A 27,026-nucleotide genomic window follows, 5' to 3' on the forward strand; every position below is an offset into this window, starting at 1 on the left:
TTCTTGTTCTAGAGGGACCTTCTATAAGGGTTTCTCATCTGTAGTCTAGTAGAGTCTGCAAACGTGTTGAGTTTGTGGCATGTCAGAAACTGTTAAGGAGCTCCTGTTGGTGCTGGTTAAGATGTGGGCACTTGTTCATTTGGACATAGATTAAGTCCCACCAACTAATTTCTTATATTGCACCAAACAATTGTCAGGATGCGATATATTTTGATCACTACCAACCTTTGTTAGATTTGAACCCATGTAATAAAGGTAAAAGACTCCCTAATCCAATGCTAATTTCATAAACTACCCAGTCTCCCAACTATAACTAAATTCACGATGCACTGTGGTGGAGCCAACAAGACAACAGCCCACACTGAACGCACTCTGTGGGCAGCTTCTATCCAATTCTTGTTCATGAAAATCCATTATTAAAATTAAAAAGAGAAACAAAAAATATGTCAATATAATCCATCAGATATAACCGTCCTTTTTAGGGTTATTTGAAATTCACTTTGACAGTTAGCAGTATTTCTGGGCTTCAAATTAGAACAGTTTTTTCTATCTTCTTTCTTTTTTTATTTGCACAGACAGAAGCAGAAAAACTGAGAATGTTTTGACATCTGAAACTGAAGAAGCTATAATTTGGCAGCTGTGTTGCTCAGCGATTTGGAAATGAAAATATCTAAGACCAATTTTATTTATATATATATATTCAAAGAACAAACTGGAGTCTCTGACAGGGTAGCACACTATCAAATTTGTTTTCTACATACTTTTTTTGGCAGCGATAGACATTCAGATTTGGAACATGGGACTCCTGACCATCCTAATGTACATCAGTAATTGAATTGAATAATAATTACAGAAGCTCAGAATCCCTTCACAGAGGTTGTTAGAGAGTAATACACAGTTTTTATAAACTCTGTGACAATTACATAAAAGGTCTTTTTTCAACTCTTGAAAGCGACGAAATTCAGACTTAATTTCATCACTGTCACCTTAGCTTAACCTAATTCAGTCAAACTCTGTTCACAGTTTCTGCTTTCAGCGGGGTGGCAATAGCATAAATGAGAATCATTAGATCTGGGATAACATTTTCAAAAATGCGTAAGTGACTTATGAGAGTAAGGACCAGACTTTCAAAGGTAATTAGGCGCCTAAAGATGCAGATAGGTGCTTAGTGAGATTTTCAAAACATTTAGGTGCCAAATTCTCATTGATTTCAATGGGTGTTTTGAAAATCTCACTAGGCACCTATCTGCATCGTTAGGTGCCTAAACACCTTTAAAAATCTGCCTCTAAGTCCAATTTTCAAAAATGACTTTGACAGTTAGGAGTTTGAGTCCTATTGACTTTCACTGAGACGTAGACTGCAAAATACCTAGATCACCTTTTAAAATGGGACTTAGGCTCCTAAGTCATAAGGACGTAGGCATGTTTGAAAATTTTACCCTTGTTCCATTGGGCCAGGCATAAGCAGACTTTCATGAACATTTCATCCAACTAAGTGGGGACATAAACAGTTCTGTAAGGTACACGTGGGGTTTAAGCAATAACATAGTATAAATTGCACAGATTTGGTTTCAGTAGATGGACAAAAACAAGTGTAACTTATGTGCAGTGGTGGAGAAGGGATGTTGGTTGCAGGTAAACCAATTAAAAAGAACATGTAAGATAAAGTAGCGGCACCTGCCTTTTAAGGTTACTTATCTTGCATACTCTCCTAGGGTATGTCAACCCTGCATCTGGGAGCCAATCTCCCAGCCTGGGCCCACAGACTTGTGTTAGTGGGGCTTGTGCCAGACGTTGCAACACAACTATTTTTAGCACGCTAGTGAAAGTCCCACTAGCACAAGTATGTGGACCCGGACTGGGAGGCTTGCTCCCAGATGCAGGGTAGACATACCCCCAGTGTCAAATCAGTACCATTCGTGCTATCACACCTCTTTCTGACTGACTTGCACTCCTGCTTCCATTGGATTCTGTGGCAAAGCTGTCATGGATGTCAGTGAGAGCATGATCAGACACCTGACATGGAACTTACCTGCCAATAATGTCATAGCTGAATGTAGCCCTTGTGACTAAACATATTGCATTACCTATAACGGCCCAAATTCAGTGAAAGTTACTCTTGCCTTACACAGTGTGACTAAAAGTAGAGTTTGGCCCAAAATATAAGCAAAAAGCCTTGAACTACTGAACTACTTGAGTTAAAGACAGAGTGAAAGACAGCCTGAAATCAGACAATTTTTCAAAAATGAAGTTTCTGATCTTTCACCAATCTAGCTAAGGTACTTATATGGTCCCATTGCCATAGTATCTGACTGCATCATGCTCTTTAATGCGGTTGTCCTTGCAACACCTCTGGGATGGGGGACTGGGACACAGAGATGAAGTGGTTTGCTCAAGGTCACACTGCAGGTCATTGAACCTGGGTGTCCGGAGTCCCAAACTAGTAACCTAACCTCTGGACCATCCTCCCTTTCTATACCAGCTACCCTTGAGAAGCCTGGCAACTTCAGTGCTCTTGAATGATATTTTCCTTTAAAAAAAAAAAAAAAAGACAAATGAACTAAGAGCCTGATCCCTCAAAGATTTTCACAGATGAGTAACTTTACTCATGTGAGTAAGCTACTCATCTGGGTACAGTCTTTTTTCCAGATCAGGCCCTACCTGACTAAACAGGGCAAGAAGATAAAATTCACCCCCTCTTAACTGGTGCATAGGGCCTTTCACCTAGGTGAAACTGACTGTATGCAAAACTGTCAAATGCACAAAGTAAACAAACAAAAATAGAACAAAATAATTCTTTTGTATTGTATCTGATGTGACTGCTTGTAGGAATAGTAGCTGAAACATTTTCCTACTGAAGTGCGATTTTTGAGTTCCTGTGTCTCTAAATCAGACTTTGTAGGTTTAAATTAGATCCTCGTGGCCCAATTCTGTTTTCATTTACACCGTTGATGTATAACTCACACCAATGTGATTTTGGAGTAACTGAATGCAGAATTTAGCCCTTAATGTTATTTTAACATAGTTTTTTAATTTAAAGTGTGATTATGTTCAGAAACACATCTATGTAAAAATGGTCCAAGCTGCTTCCTGTGCTGAACTTGGCCTGTGCATACTCTTCAGATTCCCATCAGATTTCTTTGCTCTGGTTATGCTGGGATTATACGGAGCAGTGATACATCAAACAGCCACCAGGTGGCCCCTGAATACTTCTCTTTTGTCTAATAAAATATTTGCCAATTGTCTGAAACAATACTAAAATCTCTCTTATTTAATGAAAAAAATAAATTAATTACTACTGCCCTAACTCCAGAATGGCTTAAAAATAAGATAAGTTAATTAAAGATGATGTAGTAAATTCTATTGGGCAAGAACTTTAAGGCTATATTCTCTCTTGTGCTGTCAGCAAAAAGAGGCTAGAAACAAGCTGGATCTGGCCAGCTGAGAATTCCTTCGGTGTGGGAGAACTGTTAGCTGGTGCAGTGCCAGTGTATCTGGCTCTTCTGCCAGCTTATTATTATTTTTTATGCAGTGCTCCAGCTGTGTTCATCTGATTTATAATCCCTTAGGGACCATGGGCAATAAGATCTAGAGAAGTCCACAGGCTATTCTAACCTATGCCAGGGCTCAGGATTGCACCCTTGAGATTCAGCAAGCCATAACTGGCAAAACAGAGAATCCTGGCCTTAAAGTTTTGGCTGTAAAGATAACCAGCTTCAAAGACTGCTGTGTAGTTAGCTGTATTCCTCTTCGGGTTCATACAGTAATGCGAGTTATGGGAGTGTGAAGACTGGTAAACTGTCGGTCCATACATTAAAACAAGTCAAGAAGACATTTAACATCTCATTATCCGACTGACTCCTGTCAAAGGTTCTTATACCGCACCCATCACCATGGTATCTGAGCTGAAAATAGTCACCAGTGGTCTGCTTTAATGTGTTATTTGACCGGGTTTTGCAGAAATACTGCTGAGGTGACACTCGCCTCAACCAGAGTGCACTCAATTATCATTTCAAAACACTAAGGCCCAGACTTTTACAGGTATTTAGGCATTGCTGTGCTCAGCATTGCAATGCCCAACTGATTGAGGAGCCTACATCTCATTGTCAAGAGGGACTTAGGCACTTAAGAGCCTTAAATCCATTGATTGTCAGTAGGGTGCTGTGCAGGTCGTAATATAATACATGAATTACACTAGCTGGTCACAGTCCAGGACCCATGGGACGGAGAGTTTCTTTCAGGCTGCCAGCAGTCCATTCCATTTCTATAGAATATAAGCTTTGATTTATTAAAAAAATTAAGATTCTAACCCTTCTGCCTTCTATGGAGTCTTTCAAGTAGGAGCTGGTGCAGTGTTGTCGTCTTGAGTCTGCCAACAAACAGCCTGAAACTAGAGCTTTAAGGCCTGACCTAATGTGCATCGAAGCCAAAGGAAAGAGTCCCATGGTTTTCATTGGGGGTTGGATCAGTCCTAAGAAAACTGTGAACTTCTCGATTTATCTCAATGGGAATTTAACTCTGAACCTAGCTGGAGATCACTGAAATTGCAGGTCGAAAAGATCAGTGTAGCCAGCTAGTCCATCCCCTGAAGGATTCTCTTATGTTAGATACAGTAGATTCCACTTATTAGAACCCTTTGGTTGTCAGCAAAAAGTTGCTATTATCCAGCAGTTGCTAATAAGCAGAAGGCAGGGTTATGAGGCTATATCTGGGAAAGGAAACACTGGGGTATGCCTTCCTTGGCTGCAGCCTGCAAACCTACCTCTAGCGGGGGACTGCAGCCTGGATGCTGAGGCTTTCTATGGTGAGCAGGGATGCTGGAGACCCCAGAGGCTGCACCATACCTCTCCCTGTGCTCTCCATGGGTCTGGGCTCAGGCACATTCCAATGCTTCTTTCTGTGCCTGCAGTCGCTTGGCAGGGCACAGCCCGGAAAGGGTAGGGAGAGGTGCCATGCATCTCCAACAGCTGGGCTGCAGCCACCTTCCCTGCTACTGCCCAGCCCACAGCCTTGCCTCCTAGCCTACAGTCCCTTACCGCCTGTGCACTCCCTGTGCGCAGGCAGGTTTGCAGGGCTGCAGCCAGAGAAGGTACATCCTAGCACTTTCTTCCCTTGCTGCAGCCTTGCAAACCTGCCTACAGGCCAAAAAAAGAAGTTGCTAATAAGTGGCATACCTTTTCCAATATCCAAATCCCATTAATCCTGCTGTGAATGGGACAGGATTGGTTCCCAGCAATGTGTTGCCATTAAGCAGAAGTTACTAATATCAGCACTGCTATTAATCTACTATACATTTATGGTCCCCATTGCCATGGTATTTGAGCACCACACAATTTTTAACAAATTCCTCCTCATGACACCCAGGTGAGGTGAAGAAGTCCTGTATTCCCATTTCATGAATGGGAAACTGAAGCAGAGAGACCAAATGACTTTTCTGAGGTCATATAGGAAATCTGAAGTGGAGCAGGAACTGAATTTAGGTCTCCCTAGACCCAAGCAAGCAACCTGACTCACTGCACTATCCTTCCTCTGTCTCTGGTTTTCCACATTCAAAGCAACAGCCAGTTACATGTGCAGAGCTGACGATTCTGGGTGCTCCCTACAGTACTTTCTCCAGTGCTTTGTTAGGTGACTTAAGGAAGGGTGAGAGCACCATTGCTTGGGACACTATGCACGGTCAGCTTGTTCTTACCATTAGGAAGCTGTGCCTGATTGTCAGTCCTTAATTTCCTTATCTTAATATAATCCTTCTGCCAGGTGGAGCCGGCAGCAACCAGGGCCGGGTTCAATATGTAAGGGTTCCTTTCCAACAATACAACACAGAACTGGCTCAAGCCCCCACCCAGTAACCTGAGAAAATTACACACCACCCCGGGCGCCTCTGAGAGGCAGTACTTCCCCAATCACAAGCAGAGTCTGAGTGTAGAAAATAAACTTTTAATGAAAGGAGGGAAGTCACCCAACGTTAATTAGGGAAAATGCCACAAGCAGGATTCATAATCATAATACTGTGAGCAGGACACCCACCCCAGTGTGCCTGGGGCAGAGACTTCTGCCTCATGTTCTTGAGTTCTACAACCAAAAGTTCCTTTCCTGCGTCCCCCTCTGCTCCCTCACCATAACCCACTCACAGTGGTTGTCCTTGGTCAGTGAGGACCCAGGGTTCAGAGGTGCATCTGTGTGAGTTCACCTCCCACCCAGGGAAGAAGGCACCTTACTTGCTCTGCCATCTGAGCACATGATCTGGCTGGCTACCCCACCAGCCACGGTTCCTCTCCACTAGCCACCTGGCCAGCCATGGTTCTTTGTTGCCTGGCCACCCTGCCACCCGACTGCTTGCCACTTTCGCTGGCTGCCCGTCAGTTACCTTCTGCTGCCACCTGCCTCTCTGCTGTGACTTCTGTAGATCAGTCTCTTAGGGCTTGTCTACACTGGCACTTTACAGTGCTGCAACTTTCTTGCTAAGGGGTGTGAAAAAATATCCCCCTGAGCGCAGCAAGTTTCAGCACTGTAAAGCACCAGTATAGACAGTGCACCAGTGCTGGGAGTGTGCCCATACCCCTCGTGGAGGGTAGCTACGCCCCTCGTGGAAGTGGTTTTTTTTGACTGCTGGGAGAGAGCTCTCCCAGCGCTCTGCTGCAACTACACAAGCCACATTAAAGCACCTCCGCAGCAGCACTTTAACATTGCCAGTGTAGACTATCCCTTAGTGATTTTTAGTTCTCATCAGGCTGGGCAGAACTAAATGGCTCCTAATGAAACCTATTTGGCTCTATCTTTAAACAGTGGGGAGGAACAGGTTAAACCAGACCGGGGACCCTTAGGGAGAGTCCACACCTCCTGGCTGGGACACCTGTCCCCACCCCTCTTACTTTCACAGGGGTCTGACATTTGAGCCCCTGGCTTAACAAGGTCCTTTCTATTAACAGTGACCCCCTCATTTGGGACAGGTCAAGCACAGTTCTGCTCTCTTTTATTCATACAAGACAACAACATTGATAACAACATTTCATTACTCCTACATTCAGTACTAAAGTAGTTTGTAACCCAACACCAGCCAAAGTCGATCACTTTGAGCAACATGGTTCTATCTGCTGGATATCTTGGCAGAGCAGGTGTGTTCATGTAAATACAGTTTACTCCTGAAGTCTCTCCACCTCCCAGCTAGATGTCAGGGAGGAATTCATTCACACCCTGCTTACATTAATTTCATCCTGCATCTCTTAGTTATACCTCAGGGTTCAAAGTGAGCTATTAGGGGAAGGGAGGAGAAACAGAGGGCAGCAGCTATCAGGAGAGAGGGGGAACAGGAGCCGAGCGTGACTGAACAGGAGCATGGCAAGTGGGGCACAAGTAGAATTTTTTCACTGCCATCCCTGCTTCTGTAGCTTTGAGTTGAAGATTGTCTTTTTTCGGGGCTTGCAGCCCTGAACCCATTCAAAGACGTATTCTGAAAAACAGAATCACTGTATCAGTTCAAGGCTGCAGGGTAGCTGGCTGCTGCTTTGAGTGGGGAAAGGTGCTGGTGAGAGAACGCTTAAGGGAACATTCACTTGAAAGTCCTCTGCCCCTGCCAGCCAGTGATCCGCTGGGAGAGAAGTGAGGTCTGTTCCCTGCTGGGTAGTGAGGCCTGTGAAAAGAGCAAATTTGCCAGCTGGAGCCTGGGAGAGCAGAGCAGAGCAGAGCCTTGTTTTTGTCCATCGCACTATCCTCATTCTTAGGCTCTGATTGGCCTGGCCCTTCTGGAGAGATGCCATGTTTCATCCCATAGCCCTGGGATGTGTATGGAGGAGAATGAGGAACGGGGGCAAATAGAGAAAGAAGGGAAGGGGTTTAAATGGAAGGGCAGAGGTGGAAAGGCAGGGCAGAAGGCAGAACAATGAGGAGGGACTAAAAGAAGAGAGGAAGTCTAGTAGGAAGGGGAGAGAAGGCAGAGAGGAGGGCAAAGAGAACGTGGCAGATGGGAAGGCAAGAAAGGAAAAAGAGAGGAAAGTCAAATGAGACACCAAATGGTAACGTTAGGAAGAGGATGTAGTGTTCACTGGCACAGGTTTCAATGCATCGTTGGGCGAATACATGCTGACACCAGCTCCTGAACTGGGTTGTAGATGTCTATGCAAATTAGTTTTGGCTTTTGGACTCCTGGGAAGTGGCTTCCATAATTCTTCTTTTACAAGGTGTGTAGCCCTGCTTGCATAATCAGACCAGTACACAGTTCCATCCTGTGCTGGTGCAAGAGCCCCTTGATGCTAATACTGTAGGGGTGCACTAGCATAGAGAAGGGCAGACAGTAAAGAATGCAGGGGTCCCCAGTTCACAAGAGAACTTCACCCTAGATTCTTCTTGTAACTGACCTTTTTGTCTGCACCAGTTCACACAATGCTGCAGCAGCACAGCCTCCAGGGCATGTTCTGGGGTCCCCATCCCACGGAAAACAGGTTGAAACGAGAGTGACATGTATTTTGTATATGCATCCATGCCGCTTCGTTTGGGGTACAAGCTGCTTTGTGGTGACCCAGATCTATGTGGCGATAACATTTCCCACCCATTCCAGACACATCCTCCATTGGCCTCCACACATAGCACTTAGCCCACCCCCTTGTGCCATGGTAGAACAGCAGGTGGCAGGTTTGGAGAGGAAGGTTGCCCTCTGAATCTTGAGCCTTGCCAGTTGAATGCCTTTGCAGGAGCCCCTGGCTTTGTCTATACCACTTTCCATCCATGGCATAAAGTGGGTGAAATCTGATGTCTTTCCAGGGCTGTGGTTGTTTTCAGTCCCATTTTCTCTAAGTGGAATTTGAAATGGCGCTAGAAAGATATGAAATATTTAGTCCTTGATATTCCTTGGCCCATCTTGGGAGTGATTAAAATGAGTTTTGGTCCATTATTGAATATACTTATGGCAGATCTTGACAGATGGAAACATTTGTTGCTTTTGCTTAAGGGAAAGGTTAATATAAGTGAAATGAATATAATTTCCAGAATTGTATACACAGAGCTTGCTGCCAGTAGAGGTCCCTAAATACTTTTCCATTCACATTAGCAGAATTGTCAAGATAGATTTGAAGAGCAGGCAGTAAAGCAAAATGTTAATTAGCTAACCCCTATCTGCCATCTAAAAGGGGGCCGATGAGGAGGAAATTATGTCTGCATAAGGCAGTTGCTCTTTGACAAGCTGGCAGAAGTCTGTGTTACCTATGGGCCAGAATCAATCACCTTTACTTCCACTGAAAAGGACCTCTTGCTTCACTGAGATCAGAATAGAACTCAGATCTCTGATTCTCTGCTCAAACTGGGACCTGTGGAACTACTTGCCGACAAAGGGAGGCTGAACCTGCCCCTGTGTTTTTGTGCCTGAGCGTAGTGACCCCACTACTTATAGTGAATCAGGAGGGACTAGTGGTTAGAGCACAGAACTGGGAGTCCAAAGAGCCAAGTTCTTTTGCCAGTGACTTCTTTTTTTGATGCTGGAAGCAGTATGGGCTATGGTTTTTGTACAGTGGTGATCTTGATTGGGACCACTAGGTGCTACCATAATACAAATCTTCATGTCAACTAGAGAAGCCCTATACGCAACAGCAGCACTGTTTGTAGGAATTTCAAATGGTCTAGTTGAGGTTTTAAAGTGGAAAAATCCTGCAATAATGATTATTTTAAAAAGTATGTAGCTGTGTAAGGCTGCACGGTGAGCACCTGCAACTTCCTCAGAAGTTACTGGCAATTACAGGTGCTCAGCACCTCTGGGGATCAGGTGCAGAGATAGGCTGTAAGCTCTTCAGGGCAGGGGATATGACTTAAGTAAGACAAGACATGTTGGAAAAATCAATACAACAACAGATTGGCCCTCGCAGATGAAAACAAGAGAAGGCTTGATCTGGGAAAGTGCTGAGTGCTCTCAGGTCCCAGTGAAACCAGTGGGAGTTGAGGGCACTTGGCACCACACCGCAGTGTTCCACACCTTTCTGGATTGAGCCCATATTGTCTTGGAGGAGCATCATTTTAAAGGTGGCCCATTTACCCAGCTAGCCCTCTGTGATTGGTACAGGGAAGGCCGTGTGTACAATGGCCACACCCTCTCATTCCATCTTTAATGCCCTGCCCTTCACAGCAGGTTGGCCTTTCTTGCAAGGACCCCATCAGCTTAAAAATCAGTCCCGTCTGTGCAAATGTTTTACTTGCCATCACTACAAGTATTACGTAACGGGCCAGCTCCCCTTTGCTCTCCCCCAATCCTGGAGATGGCTGTGTGCAGGGCTGGGACTTCAGCATAAGTTACAGCATTGCTGCTAACAGCCCAAGGGGTCAAAATGGTGCAGTGCAGGGGATCTTGACCATGCCCCCTTTCTGCAGCGGGATGGGAGCCTCAGACTCTTTGCATGAGGGTGATCCTCCCGAAGGCAGGTGCCCCTGCTTCATGGCCTTACTGCAAGAGAGGAGCTGGTCCTATGACTACAGAGTTCAAGGGGAAAATGTCCTTTTTCTTTTTTCACCCGTGTTTACTTCTTGCATTTGACAGCCCTTTAGTTTCCTTGTTTCCCTCTCTAGAGAGCCAGGTTCACCCTGCTCTTCCACAGACTCCCTGAGTGACCTTGAGCAAGCATCAATTCCCCATCTGTCCAATGGGGAGGATAGCCCTTCCCTTCCTCACAGGTGTGTTGCTAGGATAAAGACATTAAAGATTGTGAGCTGCTCAGGTATCCAGTTATGGGGGCCATGTGAGTAGATCATATAGTCAATCACTATCCCCCTTTTTTTGTGTGAGTCTCTCACAGAACAACAAGGGAAGGCTCTCTATATATATACTCAACAGGAAAATGTGCTTGTGAAAGCTACAAATATTAAACTATACCCAGGGTTGAGGGTGTATTTCAAGTCGCATATAGTGTTGGCCTGATGCCATGTTAGAAATGGAAGAAGAGAAGTATTTAAACATAGTATATGCTTCAGGAGGCAATGGGGCCTGGTAAATAGGACACTCAACTGGGTCTTAGGACACGGGGATTTTATTCCCAGCTCTGCCAATGGCCTGCTGGGTGACCTTAGGCATGTCATTTCCCCAACCTGTGCTCCTCAGTTTCCCTATCTGTAAAATAGGAATGGTGATGCTACTGAGCTTGCTTGAATAGTGCATTGAGAACTCCAGATGCCAAGCACTATAAGGGAGCCAGGTGTTATTTGGGCTGCCCAGCCAATAATGGCTTTGAAATAGTTCTGTTTCTGGAATGTGTAAAGGAAGGAAAGAGACGAAATGTTAGTGTTTTTCCTTAATGTTGTGCTGTCCATCTTCAGAGTGCTTTACAGACCTTAGCTATTTAATCCTCCTGTCAGGTAGTTAAGTCAGGAGTGCTATTCCCATTTTAAAGGTGGAGAGATGGAGGGAGAGAGGTTAAGTGGTGTACAGAAGGAATCAGGCTTAGAGCCAGGATTAGGACCCGAGTACCTGGTTCCCAGTCCTCTGCTCAGATCACTGTATCACCTCTCCCAGAGTAAAGCCCTCGAGTTCATGCACTAGAATGTGTGTTGGGCAGAGAAATCTCTTCCATACCTGTTTGTTTATTTTCAAAGAGATAAAGATCATTAAGTTGTGTCAGTCTTAGGGAAGGAGGAAGTGAGGCTGGCGTTTATGGTTGGCAAAGTCATTTGACCTGTTTGTTTGTTTCAGCCACTTATTGCATCTTGTCACTAACCAAGATCATAAGCTCGTTGGGCAAGGACTCTCTTTTTGCTTCACATTTGTGTAACACACAACACAATGGGCTGTGATCCCTGCTCAGCCTCTCCAGTGCTAATGTAATAAGAAGAATAAATAACCATCTCAGGAAAGGAGCTCTCCATCTTGTATTCTAGAAAGCAAACAAAATCAAACAGCCTGCTTCTGTTCCCACTTCTACTGGTTTATACCAACATGACGGCATTGACTTTGATGGAGTTTGATGGAGTTCCTCCTGATTTACTCTCATGTAAGGGAGACAAGAATCAGCCCCTGTTATATTTTGGTTGGGCGCAAGATCCTGGAAAATGGGAATTTTCACCTAAAGATGTTCAAGATAAGATGTGCTAAGTGAGGCCCTTTTGTGTCATATCTGCTGGTATGGAAGAACAATCAGAGTGAGGACTCTCAGAGCAGCTGAAAGTGGAAAATACAGTGAGCTTTCCAGCCTGGTTTTGTATCCCTGTGGTTTGGAAATCATTCCGAAGAGCATCAGAACATTTGAGGGCTGTTCTTTGAGGTTTCCTGATCACTAGTCCCTTCTGATCCATTCATAACATCTCAGAGTCTGACTAGAAATATACTGGCAGCGAGTGAGAGGTCTCTCATAACTAGTAGCTCAGGAGTGGCCAACAGGACGCTTGCTTCCAGAAACGGTGTCAAGAGAGCCCATGCTGAGCCAGATCCTGGCAACACATCAGAAAGACAGCACAGCAAGGGCAGTGGCACATACCAGCAGCATCCAGCAAGGAGGGTTTCTGACAGCACAGGATATCACTGGTTAGGCCAGGTAACACTGCAGTGAGGCTCTGCATGTGGTTGCTGTCCTCAAGAGCAATTGTTTAGTGCAATGGAGCCATCTTGTTTACTGCAGATAGCAGAGGAAGTGTATGCTCTATTCCAACAACATCCGTTTACCCTGTAACCATACTCCTGTTGCCAAGGTATACAGCCAACAGCACAAGCAATGTATATGTGCCAGTGCGTGCTTCGGCCAGATCCTTGGCTCTGATTTGGTCTCTTTGCACTGCTTTGGTGGCACAAAGTAGCCATTAAACTGCCCTGCCTGTCAGCTGAGGTTTCCCCTGGGGTGAGTGAGTCCTCAAGTGCAATAGAGACAGTGTAGCTCGCTGTACACCACACCCCTTCAGAGCCCCAGCATGGGGGTTATCAAGGAAGTGGCCAGCGGGAGAGGGATGTGTATGGAGCACTGCAATGCTCCAACTATTCCCAGCTTGTGTATCAGCGCTTTGGGTTATAGCAGCCCTGAGAAGGCTGCTGTATATTGCACCTGGGATTGACCCAGCTCCTCCCCAGGCAGACCCTCCCTGACCCAGACCCCTCCCCTCCCCTCCCCTCCCTCACAACTGGGGGAACATGAAGCTTGTATAAAACCATATCCCCCTGCTCTGGGTCCTGTGCTGAGCAGGGCTGTGTGCAACAGTAGGATCCCACCTGCACCTTCACAGTGCAATAATTGTATTGCATAAATCTGTATAGACACAGGCAGGCGTTAGCCCTCTCGGGCTCTCACAGAGGGAAGAATGACTGATCCAAATCTTATCGTACTTCCCAATCAGGAGAGACGATCTCTTTCAAGCTAGAGCCTGAGAATAATAGTAGAGAAAAGAAGCTATTCCTAGCAAGGAAATGTCTGCTTTCAATTTAAACAACCTAACACAATATGCAATGCCTGGACCAAATTGGAGAGCTGTGTAAAAGGGACGATAGCAGCAAATAAAGCTTCTGTTTCTCAGATCCTTGAATTCCTGAAGTCTTATTTTGGCAGTACTTTAGAATTATCTACTTTGGAGGTTTGTACCTCATCCATTTCAACAATCTAAAGCATGGTTCAGGTCAGAAAATCTCTGTATCATCCTGACACGGTTATATTTCTCAGCTCAGTAACCTCAGAATGGTTAATATTCAGAAAACCACTCCTGTTATCAAGTATGAGTCCAGTGCTAAAGTGCATTAACAGAAAGACCATTCAGACCATTAATGTCAATCTTATGATTCTTTTCATTATTAAATGTTGCCATCCTAATTACAGTATGTTCTGCCAGTTTAATACAGGAAATTCAGACAATTTCTCATTCTTATCCATTGCTTCCATTCTGCACTGATAAAGCAGTTCTCTGGCTGATAGCAGGATTTATTCCACAATTTAATGTGTAGTTTGAAATTGACTAACAGATGGTATTGCCATCATTTTTTCCTTTCCCCAAAGAATGGGAAAGAACAAACACTTGACATTTCTGATATGTCTTCATCCACCACTAGAAATTAGGAAGCCATGAAAGAATGTTAGCTGCGTTTCATTGGAGAGATGGACATGATTGCTAAGGGGAACAATTGCATTTCCTAGCTGGTTAAAGCACAGCTCTGTCCAGTTTCCAGGCTTATGAAAACAGACACATGGCAATGCCTTCTGCACACTTGCTTTTTTCTGCGCATGAATACTGTGTACTGTAAGAGGTCATGCAAGGCTGGAGCCATTTTAACATGGAGAGAATAGAGACTTCATTAGAGGAATTAGCTAAGGCTGCTAAAGTACCTAGAAATCAGTTCACATTTACAAATGTACAGCTGATGCATCATTTGGCAGACAATTTCTGCAATCGGTAATTTGCCACTCATCAGGGATTGCCTGTTAAATCCCCATGATCCAGGCTGCGGGGAGGATGACATAGAAAGATAAATTTAGACTTGGCTGCAAGCAACTGTTTTATGAATCCTCCAGCCAGTATGGAATAAGACCTATTCCATCCACAGTCCCTACAAATAAAGGATACATCTTCATTTCTTTAATCAGGAAGCCACCTTCCTCCTCTTCAATGTGAAGTACACCCTAATTTAGTCCTCACTGCTATGAACTCTGTTTAACACTGTGAAGACTGTATCACAGCAGGACCTGACATTTAGTCTCATCTTTACACAACGTTGGTGTGAATTTAATGCTGGATTGAGAGCCCTGGAGTCCAAAAGCTCCTGGTTAGCCACATAAAAGATACAGCTATACAAGGTCCTCCTCTAATGGGCCTCACTCGTCACTGGGAGAGACCCCCAGAAGGACAGAGAGGTGAGTTCGCTCTGTGCTGAGAGTACCAGCTATGATCATGGTTTTATACCCCTGGATACACTGCATTTACCTAACAGCCTTTCATTTGTTACCAATCCAGAGTGGAGTCCAGCCTTCTACTTAGGGGTGAAAGGTCTCAGATCTGTTTACCAGTGAACCATTCTGCCTCCCCACCCCTCGCCCAGTAACATCCAACCATCTAAAAATCTCAATAGGACCTGCTCATATTAGAGCAACAAGAGCTGTTTGGCCAATCCAATATATGGACTTGTTGAAAGGAAATTTGCAAAAAGGCCAACTCTCCTTTCCAAGAACTGATTTAATAATTTTATTAAAATGATGTTAAAATAAAAAGAAAATGGTACAGAGTTAAAGCACAGAAGTTTCTGGTTATCAGGGAATAAGGTACAGATTATCAAGAGGTGCGAAGATCTACAAACAGCATCATTTACCAATTAGAGCTATTTTCTTGGAAACACATTGTTCATCTTGGCCAACAAACTTGTATCCACGAAGCTTCAGCCCGATGGTATTGATAACCAGCTCTGACACAAAGCCAAGAGAGCTGGGGATGAAAATGCACAGTTCCATTGCGATTGTGTGCTCAGCTTGCACTGTAAAGTTCACCACACGCTGCAGTGAGGACAGATTAAAAGTTACCTGTGTGTTTTATTTAGGTTGCAAGAAATCAGTGTTTCAGAGCATACTGAATGCATGTTACCGGAAAACTGGTAATGGCCAATGCAAAATTGTGAGAATTGCATTTGAAAATAAAAGGGCGGGGGAGGGATTCTTCTCCTAATTGACAAAATACCAATACTCAGTTATAATCAAGGTGATGAGGTGAGAGTTCACTTAAATGTACATGATAGATCAGCGAGATTTGTTAGGCAGAGCAGACAGTAATACAAGCTCTATCACTCTTATCAGTCTTGATTCAAGGGCATTTCCCTGATAAGTAATTAACATTTAAGGTTGATGATGAATACTGAATGACTCCAGTCATACTACCTCTGGCTGTGATCTCATTAGCTTCCACAGGCTAAGCAGTGTTAGGCCTACTCCGGACATGGATGAGAGAGCTCTAAGGAAAGCCCAGCATGCTACAGGAAGTAGCGCTGGGAACTCTATAGGTCAGTATAGAATCAATGCCCAGCATGGAGCTAGGAGGTGATAGGTTGCTAGAGGTGCCGTCTCTTGGATAAAATGTAAAAGTGAAGCTGTAAACATGCATGTTCCTATAGATTTATTACCGCCACCTGCGATGGTCGCATTCAGCCAGTTGTATTGATCTAAATCAATATAGTTTTCTGTTTCAGGCCTCATAATACAAATTAGTTTAATGTTCCCACTCTCCTTCAACAGGAAGCTTCTTATTTGCCAGCTATTAACACGTTGCCAAGTGCAGACAGCGTTAACGGTGAGATGCTTCTCATGACGATTTGGCTCGCCAGTTGTGGACAGGTAGCCACATGTGGTCAGCACAGTGGACGCTTCCCAGACACTGTCTTGACAGCAGTCAGCATCTACCAGGCTCTTGTTACCTGGCTTCTGTCCCTGGTGAGTTACACAGTGTGAAATGCTACAGAATCAGGCTCCCCACATTTTGTCCACCAGAAAAATACCAAGGTGGGGAAAAAAATGTATCATCCTCTTAATACTTCTCCTTCCTCTACCACAACAGAAAATGGCTGACCCAAACAAGGTAAAATCATGTCCCAATCCAGCTCAACTTGAAGTGATTGGAGAGACTCCCTTTGAGGTCCGTGGGAGCTGGATCAGCCCTTGAGTTTGCAAAGAGCATGTAACAGGAACAAAAATGAAAATCAGAGGAACACTGAAATCTTGGCCCTCCACATTTAAAAAATCGCCAGTAGCGAACTGCTACAGAAATTCCCTTCGTGGAGGCAGCGGCAGTGCTATTCCCAGTGATGCAATTGCTCCACGCAGGGGGTTGGAAATGTGCCTGAGCCCTGTATTGAGAGTGCATTTTTAAAGGCATTTCTCTCACTTGGAAGAATAGCTTTATGTTACACATGGAATAAGCAGCAGGGTCTATAAATCTATCTAGAGATCCCAGCAATGGCATAAACCATGGGAACATAAAGTGAGGGGCTTGTGTAGTCACCAGAGCCCTGCGATGGAATTAGAGCCTCATAATTCAAAAGTTGCCTGTTTTTTCCATCTCATATGGTACATGATCCAAGTCAGGGAATCTGGCCTTGCCCAGGCTGCCACTCCCTTCTGTGGCTGCTCTCCCTGTCTTTTTCCCATTGCATCTCCCTTCTCCCTCCTCTCCCCCATGCCCAAGCTCTCAGGTCTCCTGCTGCCTCTTCCTCCTCTTGCTGCCATCTCTTTCCTGGTGTTTTCTATTTTCCAGAATGTTAGGAACCATTAGGAAGGGGATAGACAAAAAGACAGTAAATATCATAACGCCACTATATAAATCCATGGTACTCCCGCACTTGGAATACTGCATCCAGTTCTGGTCGCCCCGTCTCAAAAAAGATACATGAGAATTGGAAAAGGTACAAAGAAGGGCAACAAAAATGATTTAGGGTATGGAACAGCTTCCATATGAGGAAAGATTAAAAAGACTGGGATTGTTCAGCTTGGAAAAGAGATGAATAAGGGGGGATGTGTTAGAGGTCTATAAAATCATGCCTGCTGTGGAGAAAGTGAATAGGGAAGTGTTATTTACCCCTTCACCCAATGAAATCAATAGGAAGAAGGTTTAAAACAAACAAAAGGAAGTATTTCTTCATGCAATGCACAGTCAACCTGTGGAACTTGTTGCCAGGTGATGTTGTGAAGACCAAAAGTGTAACCGGGTTCAAGAAAGAATTAGATAAGTTCAAGGAGGACAGGTCCATCAATGACTATTAGCCAAGATGGTCAGGATGGAACCCCATGTTCTGTGTGTTCCTAAGCCTCTGACTGCCAGGAGCTGGGGCTGGATGAAAGGGGATAGATCTCTTGATAATTGCCCCTGTTCTGTTCATTCGCTCTGAAGCACCTGGCACTGGCTATTGTCAGAAGACAGGACACTGGGCTAGATGGACCATTGGTCTCATCTAGTATGGCTGTTCTTATATCCCTGTCAGGACTCCTTTTTGTCTCCTTTCCACCATGAATAGCAAGGTCTCTCACTGCAATCCGTGTGCTGAAATTCATCATACTTCCTCAGGAATTTATGAGCCTTACAGCTCTTGTCTTGGCCAATAAGGGGTTTATGAATCCAGAGCTTTGTCTCTGGAAATAAACTGATATGCTTGATACCTAGTGTTCATTATCAGGCTGGCTTTATATCCTTCTCATTTCAGATTAAATCTGTACGTTAAAAAAATAGAATACTTCCCTCTGCAACAAAAAATATAATCTATTTTTTTTAAAAAACAGCCTTGGTCTAAGTAAAACAGGAAAGTGACTGATGCATTTGTGGCTATTACTGATCGTTACTTGGGAATATGTAGGCTTATTAAAGAACCTTGTGCTAGCTCCTTATAATGGCATCATCACTTGGCATTGATTTTGAGCAGAGATTGTATTGATCTCATTATCATTAATAAAGGCAGCGTACAGTGCTGCTGTGGGCTAAGAGCTTGCAGCACAGTGTTGACAGGGACTCTCCATTCTCATTTCTTGCTAGGCTAGGGAGCTAATACAAGCAGCACGTCTCTCTTGCTCTTGCATAGCTGACTGAGTGCACAGTTTTCAGGTTACGGGGGTCCTTCCTGGGAAGATAAATCCCATGACCTACCACCACCTACTATTCCTATTTAATTTGGCCTTTATAATGTTACTGCTGGCTAAAGCTTAGCTATTCCTTTAGTCAAGCTAGATACAAGCTATCTCCACTCAAAAGCAGCCAAGTCAGATGAAGGGGTATTGTCACTCCCTTTCCGAAAAGGCCATCATGCAGTTGTGTGTAACATGAAAGCATCTGTTCAAATGAATTTACAGGTACCTCCCTTGAAAGTGAAAGGTGGGCTCAAAGCCCCGTTTCAGGTGCTGGGTCTGCAGCAGGTCTGGCGAGAGGATGGGCTGGCACTCTACGCTTGCCTAATTCCAGCAGACGAATCTCTGGCACAGAACAGCACCAAGATCCGGAAGCATAAAGTGAGTGGCAACACTTTGTCATGTCCATTACTCAGAAATGCTCTGGTATTTATTAAGAGCCAGATTTGAATATCCTGACTCCAGCTGAGATGCCTAGGAGCCAGCGTAGTTTAGAACAGTCCATAGGCTGCTCTAAATCACAGTAGGGGCTGCCAGCTCAGGATTGTGGGAGCAGACAGGGGACTTACAGACACTCTACTCTATTTCCCACTCTGCTCTTCTCACCTGCGCCGAGTTTGAAATCTGCAGCTCAGAATACATCCCCATACATCAATGACCTTTTGTCTGTTTGTTGCACATTAGCTGGCCAATATATCTCCAGTGGCTGTCAATACCCAGTGTAGAAATCTTTATCCAGCAGTCAAAGAAGGAAAGCTTGTTTAATTTGCAGGGTGGTTTTGTGATTGTATTTTTACTATGTGAAAATGTTGCTTAAGAGGGCATATTGTCTTGCTGTTAAATTCACAGGACCTGGAATCCAAAGCCCTGGCTTCCATTCCTGGTCAGTTCAATATTAGGTGGTAATCTAGTCCTCTTAACCATTTTCTTACTGAATGATGTATCAGGAACACCTTGGAAACACACTTTTCTTTGATGTGCTAGTGTACCGATCTCCTGAAGGCTATGTTTGAATGAACGTTCTGTATATAATCACTGCTGAGGCACTGACTGTAGCCCTTTGCTAGGTTGGGGAGGACTGGCAGCTCTCCGGTGGCACAAAGCAGCTCTAAAGATGGTGTAGCTAGCCAGTGGCAGATCCCTCAGTTACAGGGGGTGCTTGAGTGGCACAGAACCACAGTCACAGTTTCTGTGCAACCCCACTTAGTGGCTGCTGATGTGGCCAGGGAAAAGGGGCTCTGGCTGGATCCTGGAAATCCCTGGCTGCCAGAATGACCCCTTGGGGCCATGAGCAGCCCTCATGCTGTTCTAACTTGCACCAGAGATCCAGCCTGGCACATCACAACCTCCAGATCAAAGGTCGGGGGTAGGGGTGCAAATCTGGGTTTAGAACCCATTCCGCTGCTCAGATGGAGTGAGTGCTCCTCATCCACAGCTGAGGAGCTGGCTGCCTGTGAGCAGGGAAGACTAAGTTTCCCATGAAGTATCATAAAGCTAGCCTGGAATGTGACAGCTGTGGCTGCAAAGCTTTGCAAATATGTGATTTGACGCTGACAACTTATGTCATAATTAAAACACTGCACAAGAGACAATAAGCAAACCCTCCTGTTGATGCCTGGGCACTGTGGGGAGAAGCAGCTGGGTGGGTGAGGAAAGGCAGCTTGCTAAACTGCCTAAGGGTATCACAATGATTTCCGCCTTAGGTCCACTGGATCCAAGATAAATGCTTTGAAACACAAGCAAATGGGTGGTAAAGAGACTTCCCCCCCCCATCCCCTTGCCTTGATACTATCTGTTCACCTCAGCTATGGAGCTGATCAGAGTGTCGAAATAAGTTAACACCGAGCCAGCTCAAAAGTCCCATCTGGTGTCATATAATTGAATGTATTTTGCAGGCTACAGGCCTAGGCTGCTCCGAACATTTGGTGAAGTCAGGGAAGGGGGTTGATTTTATTCCACATTGCCTGCACGTGCTGCATAGAGCTTCCAGTCACAGAAATAAATCATGGAACAATCCTTCCACCTTGTTTGCATGCACTGCCATTGGTACCCAGTTCAGCTAATACACACAACGGTGAACACATGAGCCAGCTGGACGGTGTTCCTTAAACTGGGCCTGTGTGCAACTGATGTTTCCTCTCGTGAGAGGTCTCCTCTCATTACAGAGGCTCCAGCATATGCCCTTCCCTACAACACTGCCTTTGTTTCCTGCTTTCTTCCAACACTTGTACAGCGGCTCTTGGTTCCCTTGTCAGAGATGTAAGCTGATGGGAACCACTAAAAACTTTCAAAAATGTCAGATGCAGCAGAGACAATGAAAACAAAAGCAACTCACTGCTGCCTCTTTTATTGTTCTCCTTATCAGCCACAGCTATTGCTGGAGAGAAAGCTGGCAGATTTCACTGTTCAGACTCTCCGCTCTAGTCTCTTGCTGCAGTGCTAATGTGTAGTATCTTACCTGGCAACATGAGATAACAATATTCCTCTCTTGCAGCAGTTAACATTCCTCGTTCTAGTTGTTTCTTATGGAAACAATGGCAATCAGTCATCGGGGCTTAGCTTAATTTGGTGTGCAAAATCTCATGGTCACTCTGTTGTCCAGGAAAATAACTTTGTTGGTTGTGAGATTTGAGGACAATATGAGTTGTTAAATTTTTTAGATCATCTACGAAAGAATGTACAAGGTCATGGTCAAAATTTAAGTCTAGCACCCGGACATTTTAATGTTCTCAGCTTGAGTAATCCATAGTTCTTTTATTAGTATGGCGAACAGACACATGACTGGCTGTGCAAACTATTAGATACATTTAGTGTCCACATGTTACCAAAGAGAAAATGTCTGTCTGTTTATGTATTGGTCTGTTGAGCCCATCACAGTAGTATCTGATTCACATCAAGTTAGCCACAGTGGATTGTGATGTTTTTTTCTTTTAATATTGTTTCATGAATGTAGTGCTGAAAGGCAGTGGATTGCTAGTCCTGGAAACTGAGGACCTATTTCAGTCCACAGAGCAAGTGTTAACTTCCCTCAGCCTGTCCACTAATATTGCGCAGCCATGACATGGTGGGACCACTCATAGGTTGAACAGGACATTAAGTCCCATTGGGCCTTGCATTTCTTGTCGCTTTGGCTTGATTGCCAACAGGGAGGCCAGCTGTGGTGGTGACAGTAGTCTTTAAGAGGTGTCAGGGCCCAGTCTAACTATGGGGGCCTTCTTTAAGGAGAACAAGCCCATCTTGGCCAACCTGTAGTATTTATCTGCCTAGATGGCTGGTGTCAGCTAATTGAATAATGAGCACCTGGCCTGATAAAAGGCTGCCATAGTTCAGTTGAGAGGGTTGTTCCTAGAAAGAAGAGGCTCAGAAGAAGAGGTGCTCCCAGAGACACAGGCCCACGAGGAAGATCACTGCTGCTGAACTTTCTTAGTGCAGGACCGGAAGGACTGAATTATTAACATAGGCGCTGGGAGGAGGCCTGTGGGACTCCTGAACTTAGGCGAGGAGGCTTGTTGGTCTTAGCAGCCAGCTCCCAGAGGAAGGGTAGACTTGAGGGGCTAAAGGGTTTGTACCGTGAAAAATAATAAATCAGCCCCCTAGGAGGGGGAATCTTGATTTAAGTCGTGGACTGGGAGTAAATCATTGCAATTGCAAGACTGCAAGAGAGAGAGAGTCCCTGCAAGACCAAGGGGTTGTACTTGAGGGTGGTGCCCTGCCACACTTGTAATAATAATAGTAGTTAGCTCAGACTGCAGAGGTGGACATTTGGCCACTGTGAACTGGACTGACCTGTCCTATTCATTTCACATCGGCCATTGGATGCTAATGTTTTTTTTCAGGCACTACCAACCTAGAAAGGACACACTCTCCATTCCAGTCCCCTGAGCCTTCTGCTTTCTGTTTACTGGGCATTTCATTGGCAGCGGCATGTCTTTTGTTGTTGTCAGATTTTATTTCTCTAGCCCAAGGTCTAATAGTTTCTGAATAAAAATATAACAGGCTCCTCAAGGAGGGAACTGCTGTCTTGGGCAGGTCAACCTTTCGATCTCTCAACCATGACAGCATCTTTTGTTTTTAAATCTATTTCTATAAATCAAGCAAATCTTCAAAATTTATCCCCCTCTGTCATCAGCTTTGGTAGGTTTTGGAATGCCAGTTTCTGTCCCCCTTCCAAACAAGTGATTGAAACGAGACAAGTTTACCCATTCCCTATACAGATCAGGGTCCTGGAGTTGTTAGAATGATACATTTATCTCTTGTAACCTTTGCATCCTGATAAACAAGATGTATTTAGAGGAATGTCTGATGGGAATCAGATTTTTATGACACATGCTCTTTAAGAATTTAAACAGTGTTTTCAGTTAGGCAGGCTATCACTAAATAAAGCAACCTGATTGTTTTCTATACACTTGCTAACACTAAACAATTTTGTGGTGCATGAAAATAACTTCCATGGAGTCTCTGTCATTGAATGAGCTGAGGATTGAGTCTGAGACCTTTACAGTTTGTGCTTTTGTTTGAAGGTACCAGAACAGATGCTAGAGAGAAGATATTTTGCATAACTATTAATCCTGATCATTTACAAGCTGGCCCCTGTTGGCTGGCCCCTGTTTGGGAAAAGTCTTCTCTCTGGCAGCCCTAGTTGTTTAGAACCAATTTGGAGGGACAAGTGGGTTTAGAGAGGAAACCAAAGAGATCTGTAACTTCCCAACAGTGTAGAACAAAGATTGGGTTTCAGTGTTTTTAATAACAATCTTATTAAAAAATCAAATGAATACCACTGTTCAGACCTGTAAAATAGCCCCGTGAAAGATTTCTTAAGTGAATATTATACAGCATTAGACTGATTTATGGTTCCCTTAATGAAATAGTTTCCCCCCACCCCCAGCTTCAGAAAGGCAGAATCTGGTTATAATTAAAAGCAGTGATCCTTCACAAAGATTTATATAATACAGTCATCCCCTGGGCTGCAGAACAAGTGGAACGTCCCCTAGCCAAAAGAAAGTTACTGGTCACCTTTGGTTGTAGAACACTGATGAGATTCATAGCATTGCCCCTTGGCCAGAACTACTGAAATGATTAGCTGGCTTAGCCATAAAGCTTTATTATGGAGAGCAGCATTGGCCTTAACAACTTCAATTGGCTGTAAAGTCCAGATGTAAAATAACTGAGACATGCTGTCCATCACTCAGGGCTCCCAGCCTTTTGGGCGTCCATACCACTTCAGCAGATGAAGAACTTGTCTGTGCCTGCCTGTGCCCTCTTCATCCCCCTTCAACTGGAGCTAGCAACCTCCTCTCTACCTTAGTGATGGATTTAGGGTCTCACCTCCGTGCTAGTCCCCAGCCTGCCTGCCTCCTGTTTAGTTGTACTGTACTTATATGCAAGGCTGGGTAGGGCATAGAGAGCTGAATGAGAGAAAATGCTAGGCAACTGTTTCATCATTAAAATAGGGAAGGGGTTGTGCTGCTGGTGGGTTTGACAGGAGAGGGGAAGATAGCCAGCCAAGGATCAGTGGCAAAGCTGGAAGTATAACTGCTGGTCTGCATTGGGAACTGTGGTAAATTCTCTCCTCCATCTCCCATTTAACTCCAGTCATGCAACATGTGTATAAAAAGCTTTTTGTAAATAATATGTGCTGCTGTCTTGCAGTGCGCTGTTAACTTGAAGGCCAGGCGTTTAATCAAATGTCACTGTTTGTAGGCTAAGGAAGCTCTTCGAGGAACATCCATTTTTTACCAGCAGATCTCTACGTACCTCTCCCATACATGGCTTCCAAATGTTATCTGGTGGAGCAGAGAACTGACCAGTCGCCTCCAGAACCAACTATATCCACTCCTTCCGGAGATTCCTGCTGTACGGCTCAACTGCATCACCGCTCTTAACCCTGACCCTAAGGTACTGTCTGTGAACTGTGTGTTTCTATGTTCTACCATGACTAGGGCCAGTAACAGGTGTTGGCCTTCATCCATTAGGAATCTTTTCCTATGGTCTAGGTAAGGACTTAGGGCCTGATCCTAAGCCCTCTTAGTACTCATAACTCCCATTACAGTAAGAACATAAGAACAGCCAACTGGGTCAGACCAATGGTCCATTTAGCCCAGGATCCTGTCTTCCAACAGTGGCGAATGCCAGGTGATTCAGAGGGAATGAACAGAACAGGTAATCATCAAGTTATCCATCCCCTGTCACCTTGTGACATTGCACTCCATATGCTTTATGAAAATATGCTTATGAATGTGAATATGATGTAACTGGAATATGCTTTATGCAAAAGATCTCTTGTAAGGTATCATTACAAAGCTTATAATCTAGTGAGTGTGTTCATCCTATTTGTTTGCATGTATTATTCCTATGTCTGGAGTCAGGAGAATAAGATATAAACTTGTATTACTGATGTAAACATATTAAGTGGAAGCCATTAAGGGTGGTTCAGAATCAATGAACTGTAAAGGGCTCTGTTTACTTGCAAACCTTCCTGTGTTGTGTGGGCCAGCCCAGGAAGAATGGAGACTAGGGGTCTTACAGTGACATGTGGCCATGTCACCTAATAATGAAGGCCATCTTAAATCTGGTACTTTTCCATTTAGAAGGAGGGGTGGGATCCCAGAGAGACAAAAGATTCCTGCCTTGTACCAAAGCTATAAAAGGAGGTGGAGCAGGACAAAAGGAGGCCAGTCATGAGAAAACCCCTGCTTACTACCTGAGATGTCTGCTGGAACTAACAAGGACTGTACCAGGGGAAAGGATTGGGCCCAGACTAGGAAGGAGTCTATGAAAGAAGCTTAAGGGAACATCTTTGGGGGTGAGATGTTACATGTAATCAGTTTCTTAATGTATTAGGCTTAGACTTGTGTGATTTTGCTGGGTTATTTTGGTCTGTCTGTTATTACTTGAAACCACTTAAATCCTACTTTTTATACTTAATACAATCACTTTTGTTTATTAATAAACCCAGAGTAAGTGATTAATACCTGGGGGGAGCAAACAGCTGTGTATATCTCTCTATCAGTGTTATAGAGGACAGACAATTTATGAATTTACCCTGTATAAGCTTTATAAATGAGTAAAACGGATTTATTTGGGGTTTGGATCCCATTAGGAACTGGGTGTCTGGGTGCTGGAGAGGTAACCTGCTGAGCTGTTTTTGGTTAAAGTCTGCAGCTTTGGGGGTGAGGCCTAGACCCTGAGTCTGTGTTGCAGCAGGCTAGCGTGTCTGGCTCAACAAGGCAGGGTTCTGGAGTCCCAAGGTGGCAGGGAAAATGGGCTCAGAGGTAATTTCAGCACATCAGGTGACAGTCCCAAGGGGCTCTCTGTGACTGAAACCGTCACACACCTATTCCCAGCATCTGGCAAACAGGCTAGGGACACTTTAGAGCATGGGTTTGCGTCCCTGCCCATCCTATCCTTCAGTCAATGAGGATTATGGCGCTCAGCACCTCTTAGGATGAAGCCCTTATCAGACTAAACTAAGCCTGGGAAGGCATTAACATGAGCATGTCTAATGATCCATAGGAAGCATAAAGATTAACCTTTCACTGTTGTCAGGATGTACATGTCTTTCATAATATCTGCTCAAATGAATGAAATGCTAGAAGAGTTCATGTGTTTCTGGTTTAATGGAGATGTCTGTTTCTTTGAGGGACCTTGGACATTATATAGGACTGGCCCATTCTATCTAATTGTGAATGGTCACAGCTGCATTCACAGAAACAGTTCTCTGGGACAAATTATGATTGCTACAGGACAAATGTGCTAAGCCTCTTGTTCTCCTAGCATTTCCCTGCAGGAGGCAGTCAGAATGTCAGGAGGCACAGCATTTCCTGAGTTCCAGGGGGCTCCCAGCACTGCTCATCCCCACAGAGGATGCTATGCTGTGGAGAGGTGAAGCCATGATGCTTACAGATTGGTAAACAACCAGATGGCTGCATTGGCGGCAATGGTCTTTTTCCTGAAGGTCTAGCAAGGACCACCAGCGAACGTGCTTCTTCTTCCCTTCCTAGATATAATGCATTCAGCCGTTGCTGCCCAGGCGGTGTCCCACTCATTGCCTTCTCGTAGCATCAGCAGCATCTGTCAGTCATGTTGTTTTCCCATAATTTCCAGGCCAATATAAACACAGATACACAATCCCAGGAAACAGTGGACACAGCAGTGTTGTTTCACGACTGAGCCGATTCCTTTGAAACTGATGCAGTACAATACCTCTTATATAATTCTAATCAGGGGTTAATAGTTACCCAACACCAGTCAATATAAGGAAGAGGTAGGCACTAACATAGCACTTACAGTTTTGCCTATATGATGTTCCGCCTCCTTGACTGAAAAGGCAGCTTCTCTCTCATTGATGTGCAGCCAACGTGGCTTCAAGTACTGGCAAGTGCTGAAAAGTTACCCAGTATATTGTACAAGATAAATCTGGTGCTTATTTGTAAGGCATAGAATAAGGCCTTATTTAAATCAGGGAGAGCTTTTATGTCTGTCCCTTATTAGGGGAAT

At 44.4% G+C, this 27,026-nt stretch overlaps 1 protein-coding gene across 11 annotated transcripts in view; it reads left to right on the plus strand.

Moving 5' to 3' along the window:
* DNAAF8 (dynein axonemal assembly factor 8) overlaps positions 1 to 27,026 on the plus strand; it is a 151,494-nt gene that overhangs the window by 34,707 nt on the left and 89,761 nt on the right. For 8 of the 11 annotated variants that reach the window (XM_073362825.1, XM_073362831.1, XM_073362826.1 and 5 more), the window contains 3 exons: positions 16,158 to 16,352; positions 18,756 to 18,911; positions 24,231 to 24,425. In XM_073362825.1, coding sequence (XP_073218926.1) covers positions 16,158 to 16,352; positions 18,756 to 18,911; positions 24,231 to 24,425 — 546 coding nt within the window. The remainder of the gene's footprint in view (positions 1 to 16,157; positions 16,353 to 18,755; positions 18,912 to 24,230; positions 24,426 to 27,026) is intronic. The other 3 variants (XM_073362827.1, XM_073362828.1, XM_073362832.1) reach the window with 3 other exon arrangements.

Source organism: Lepidochelys kempii, chromosome 10, assembly GCF_965140265.1.
Source record: "Lepidochelys kempii isolate rLepKem1 chromosome 10, rLepKem1.hap2, whole genome shotgun sequence".
NCBI lineage: Eukaryota > Metazoa > Chordata > Testudines > Cheloniidae > Lepidochelys > Lepidochelys kempii.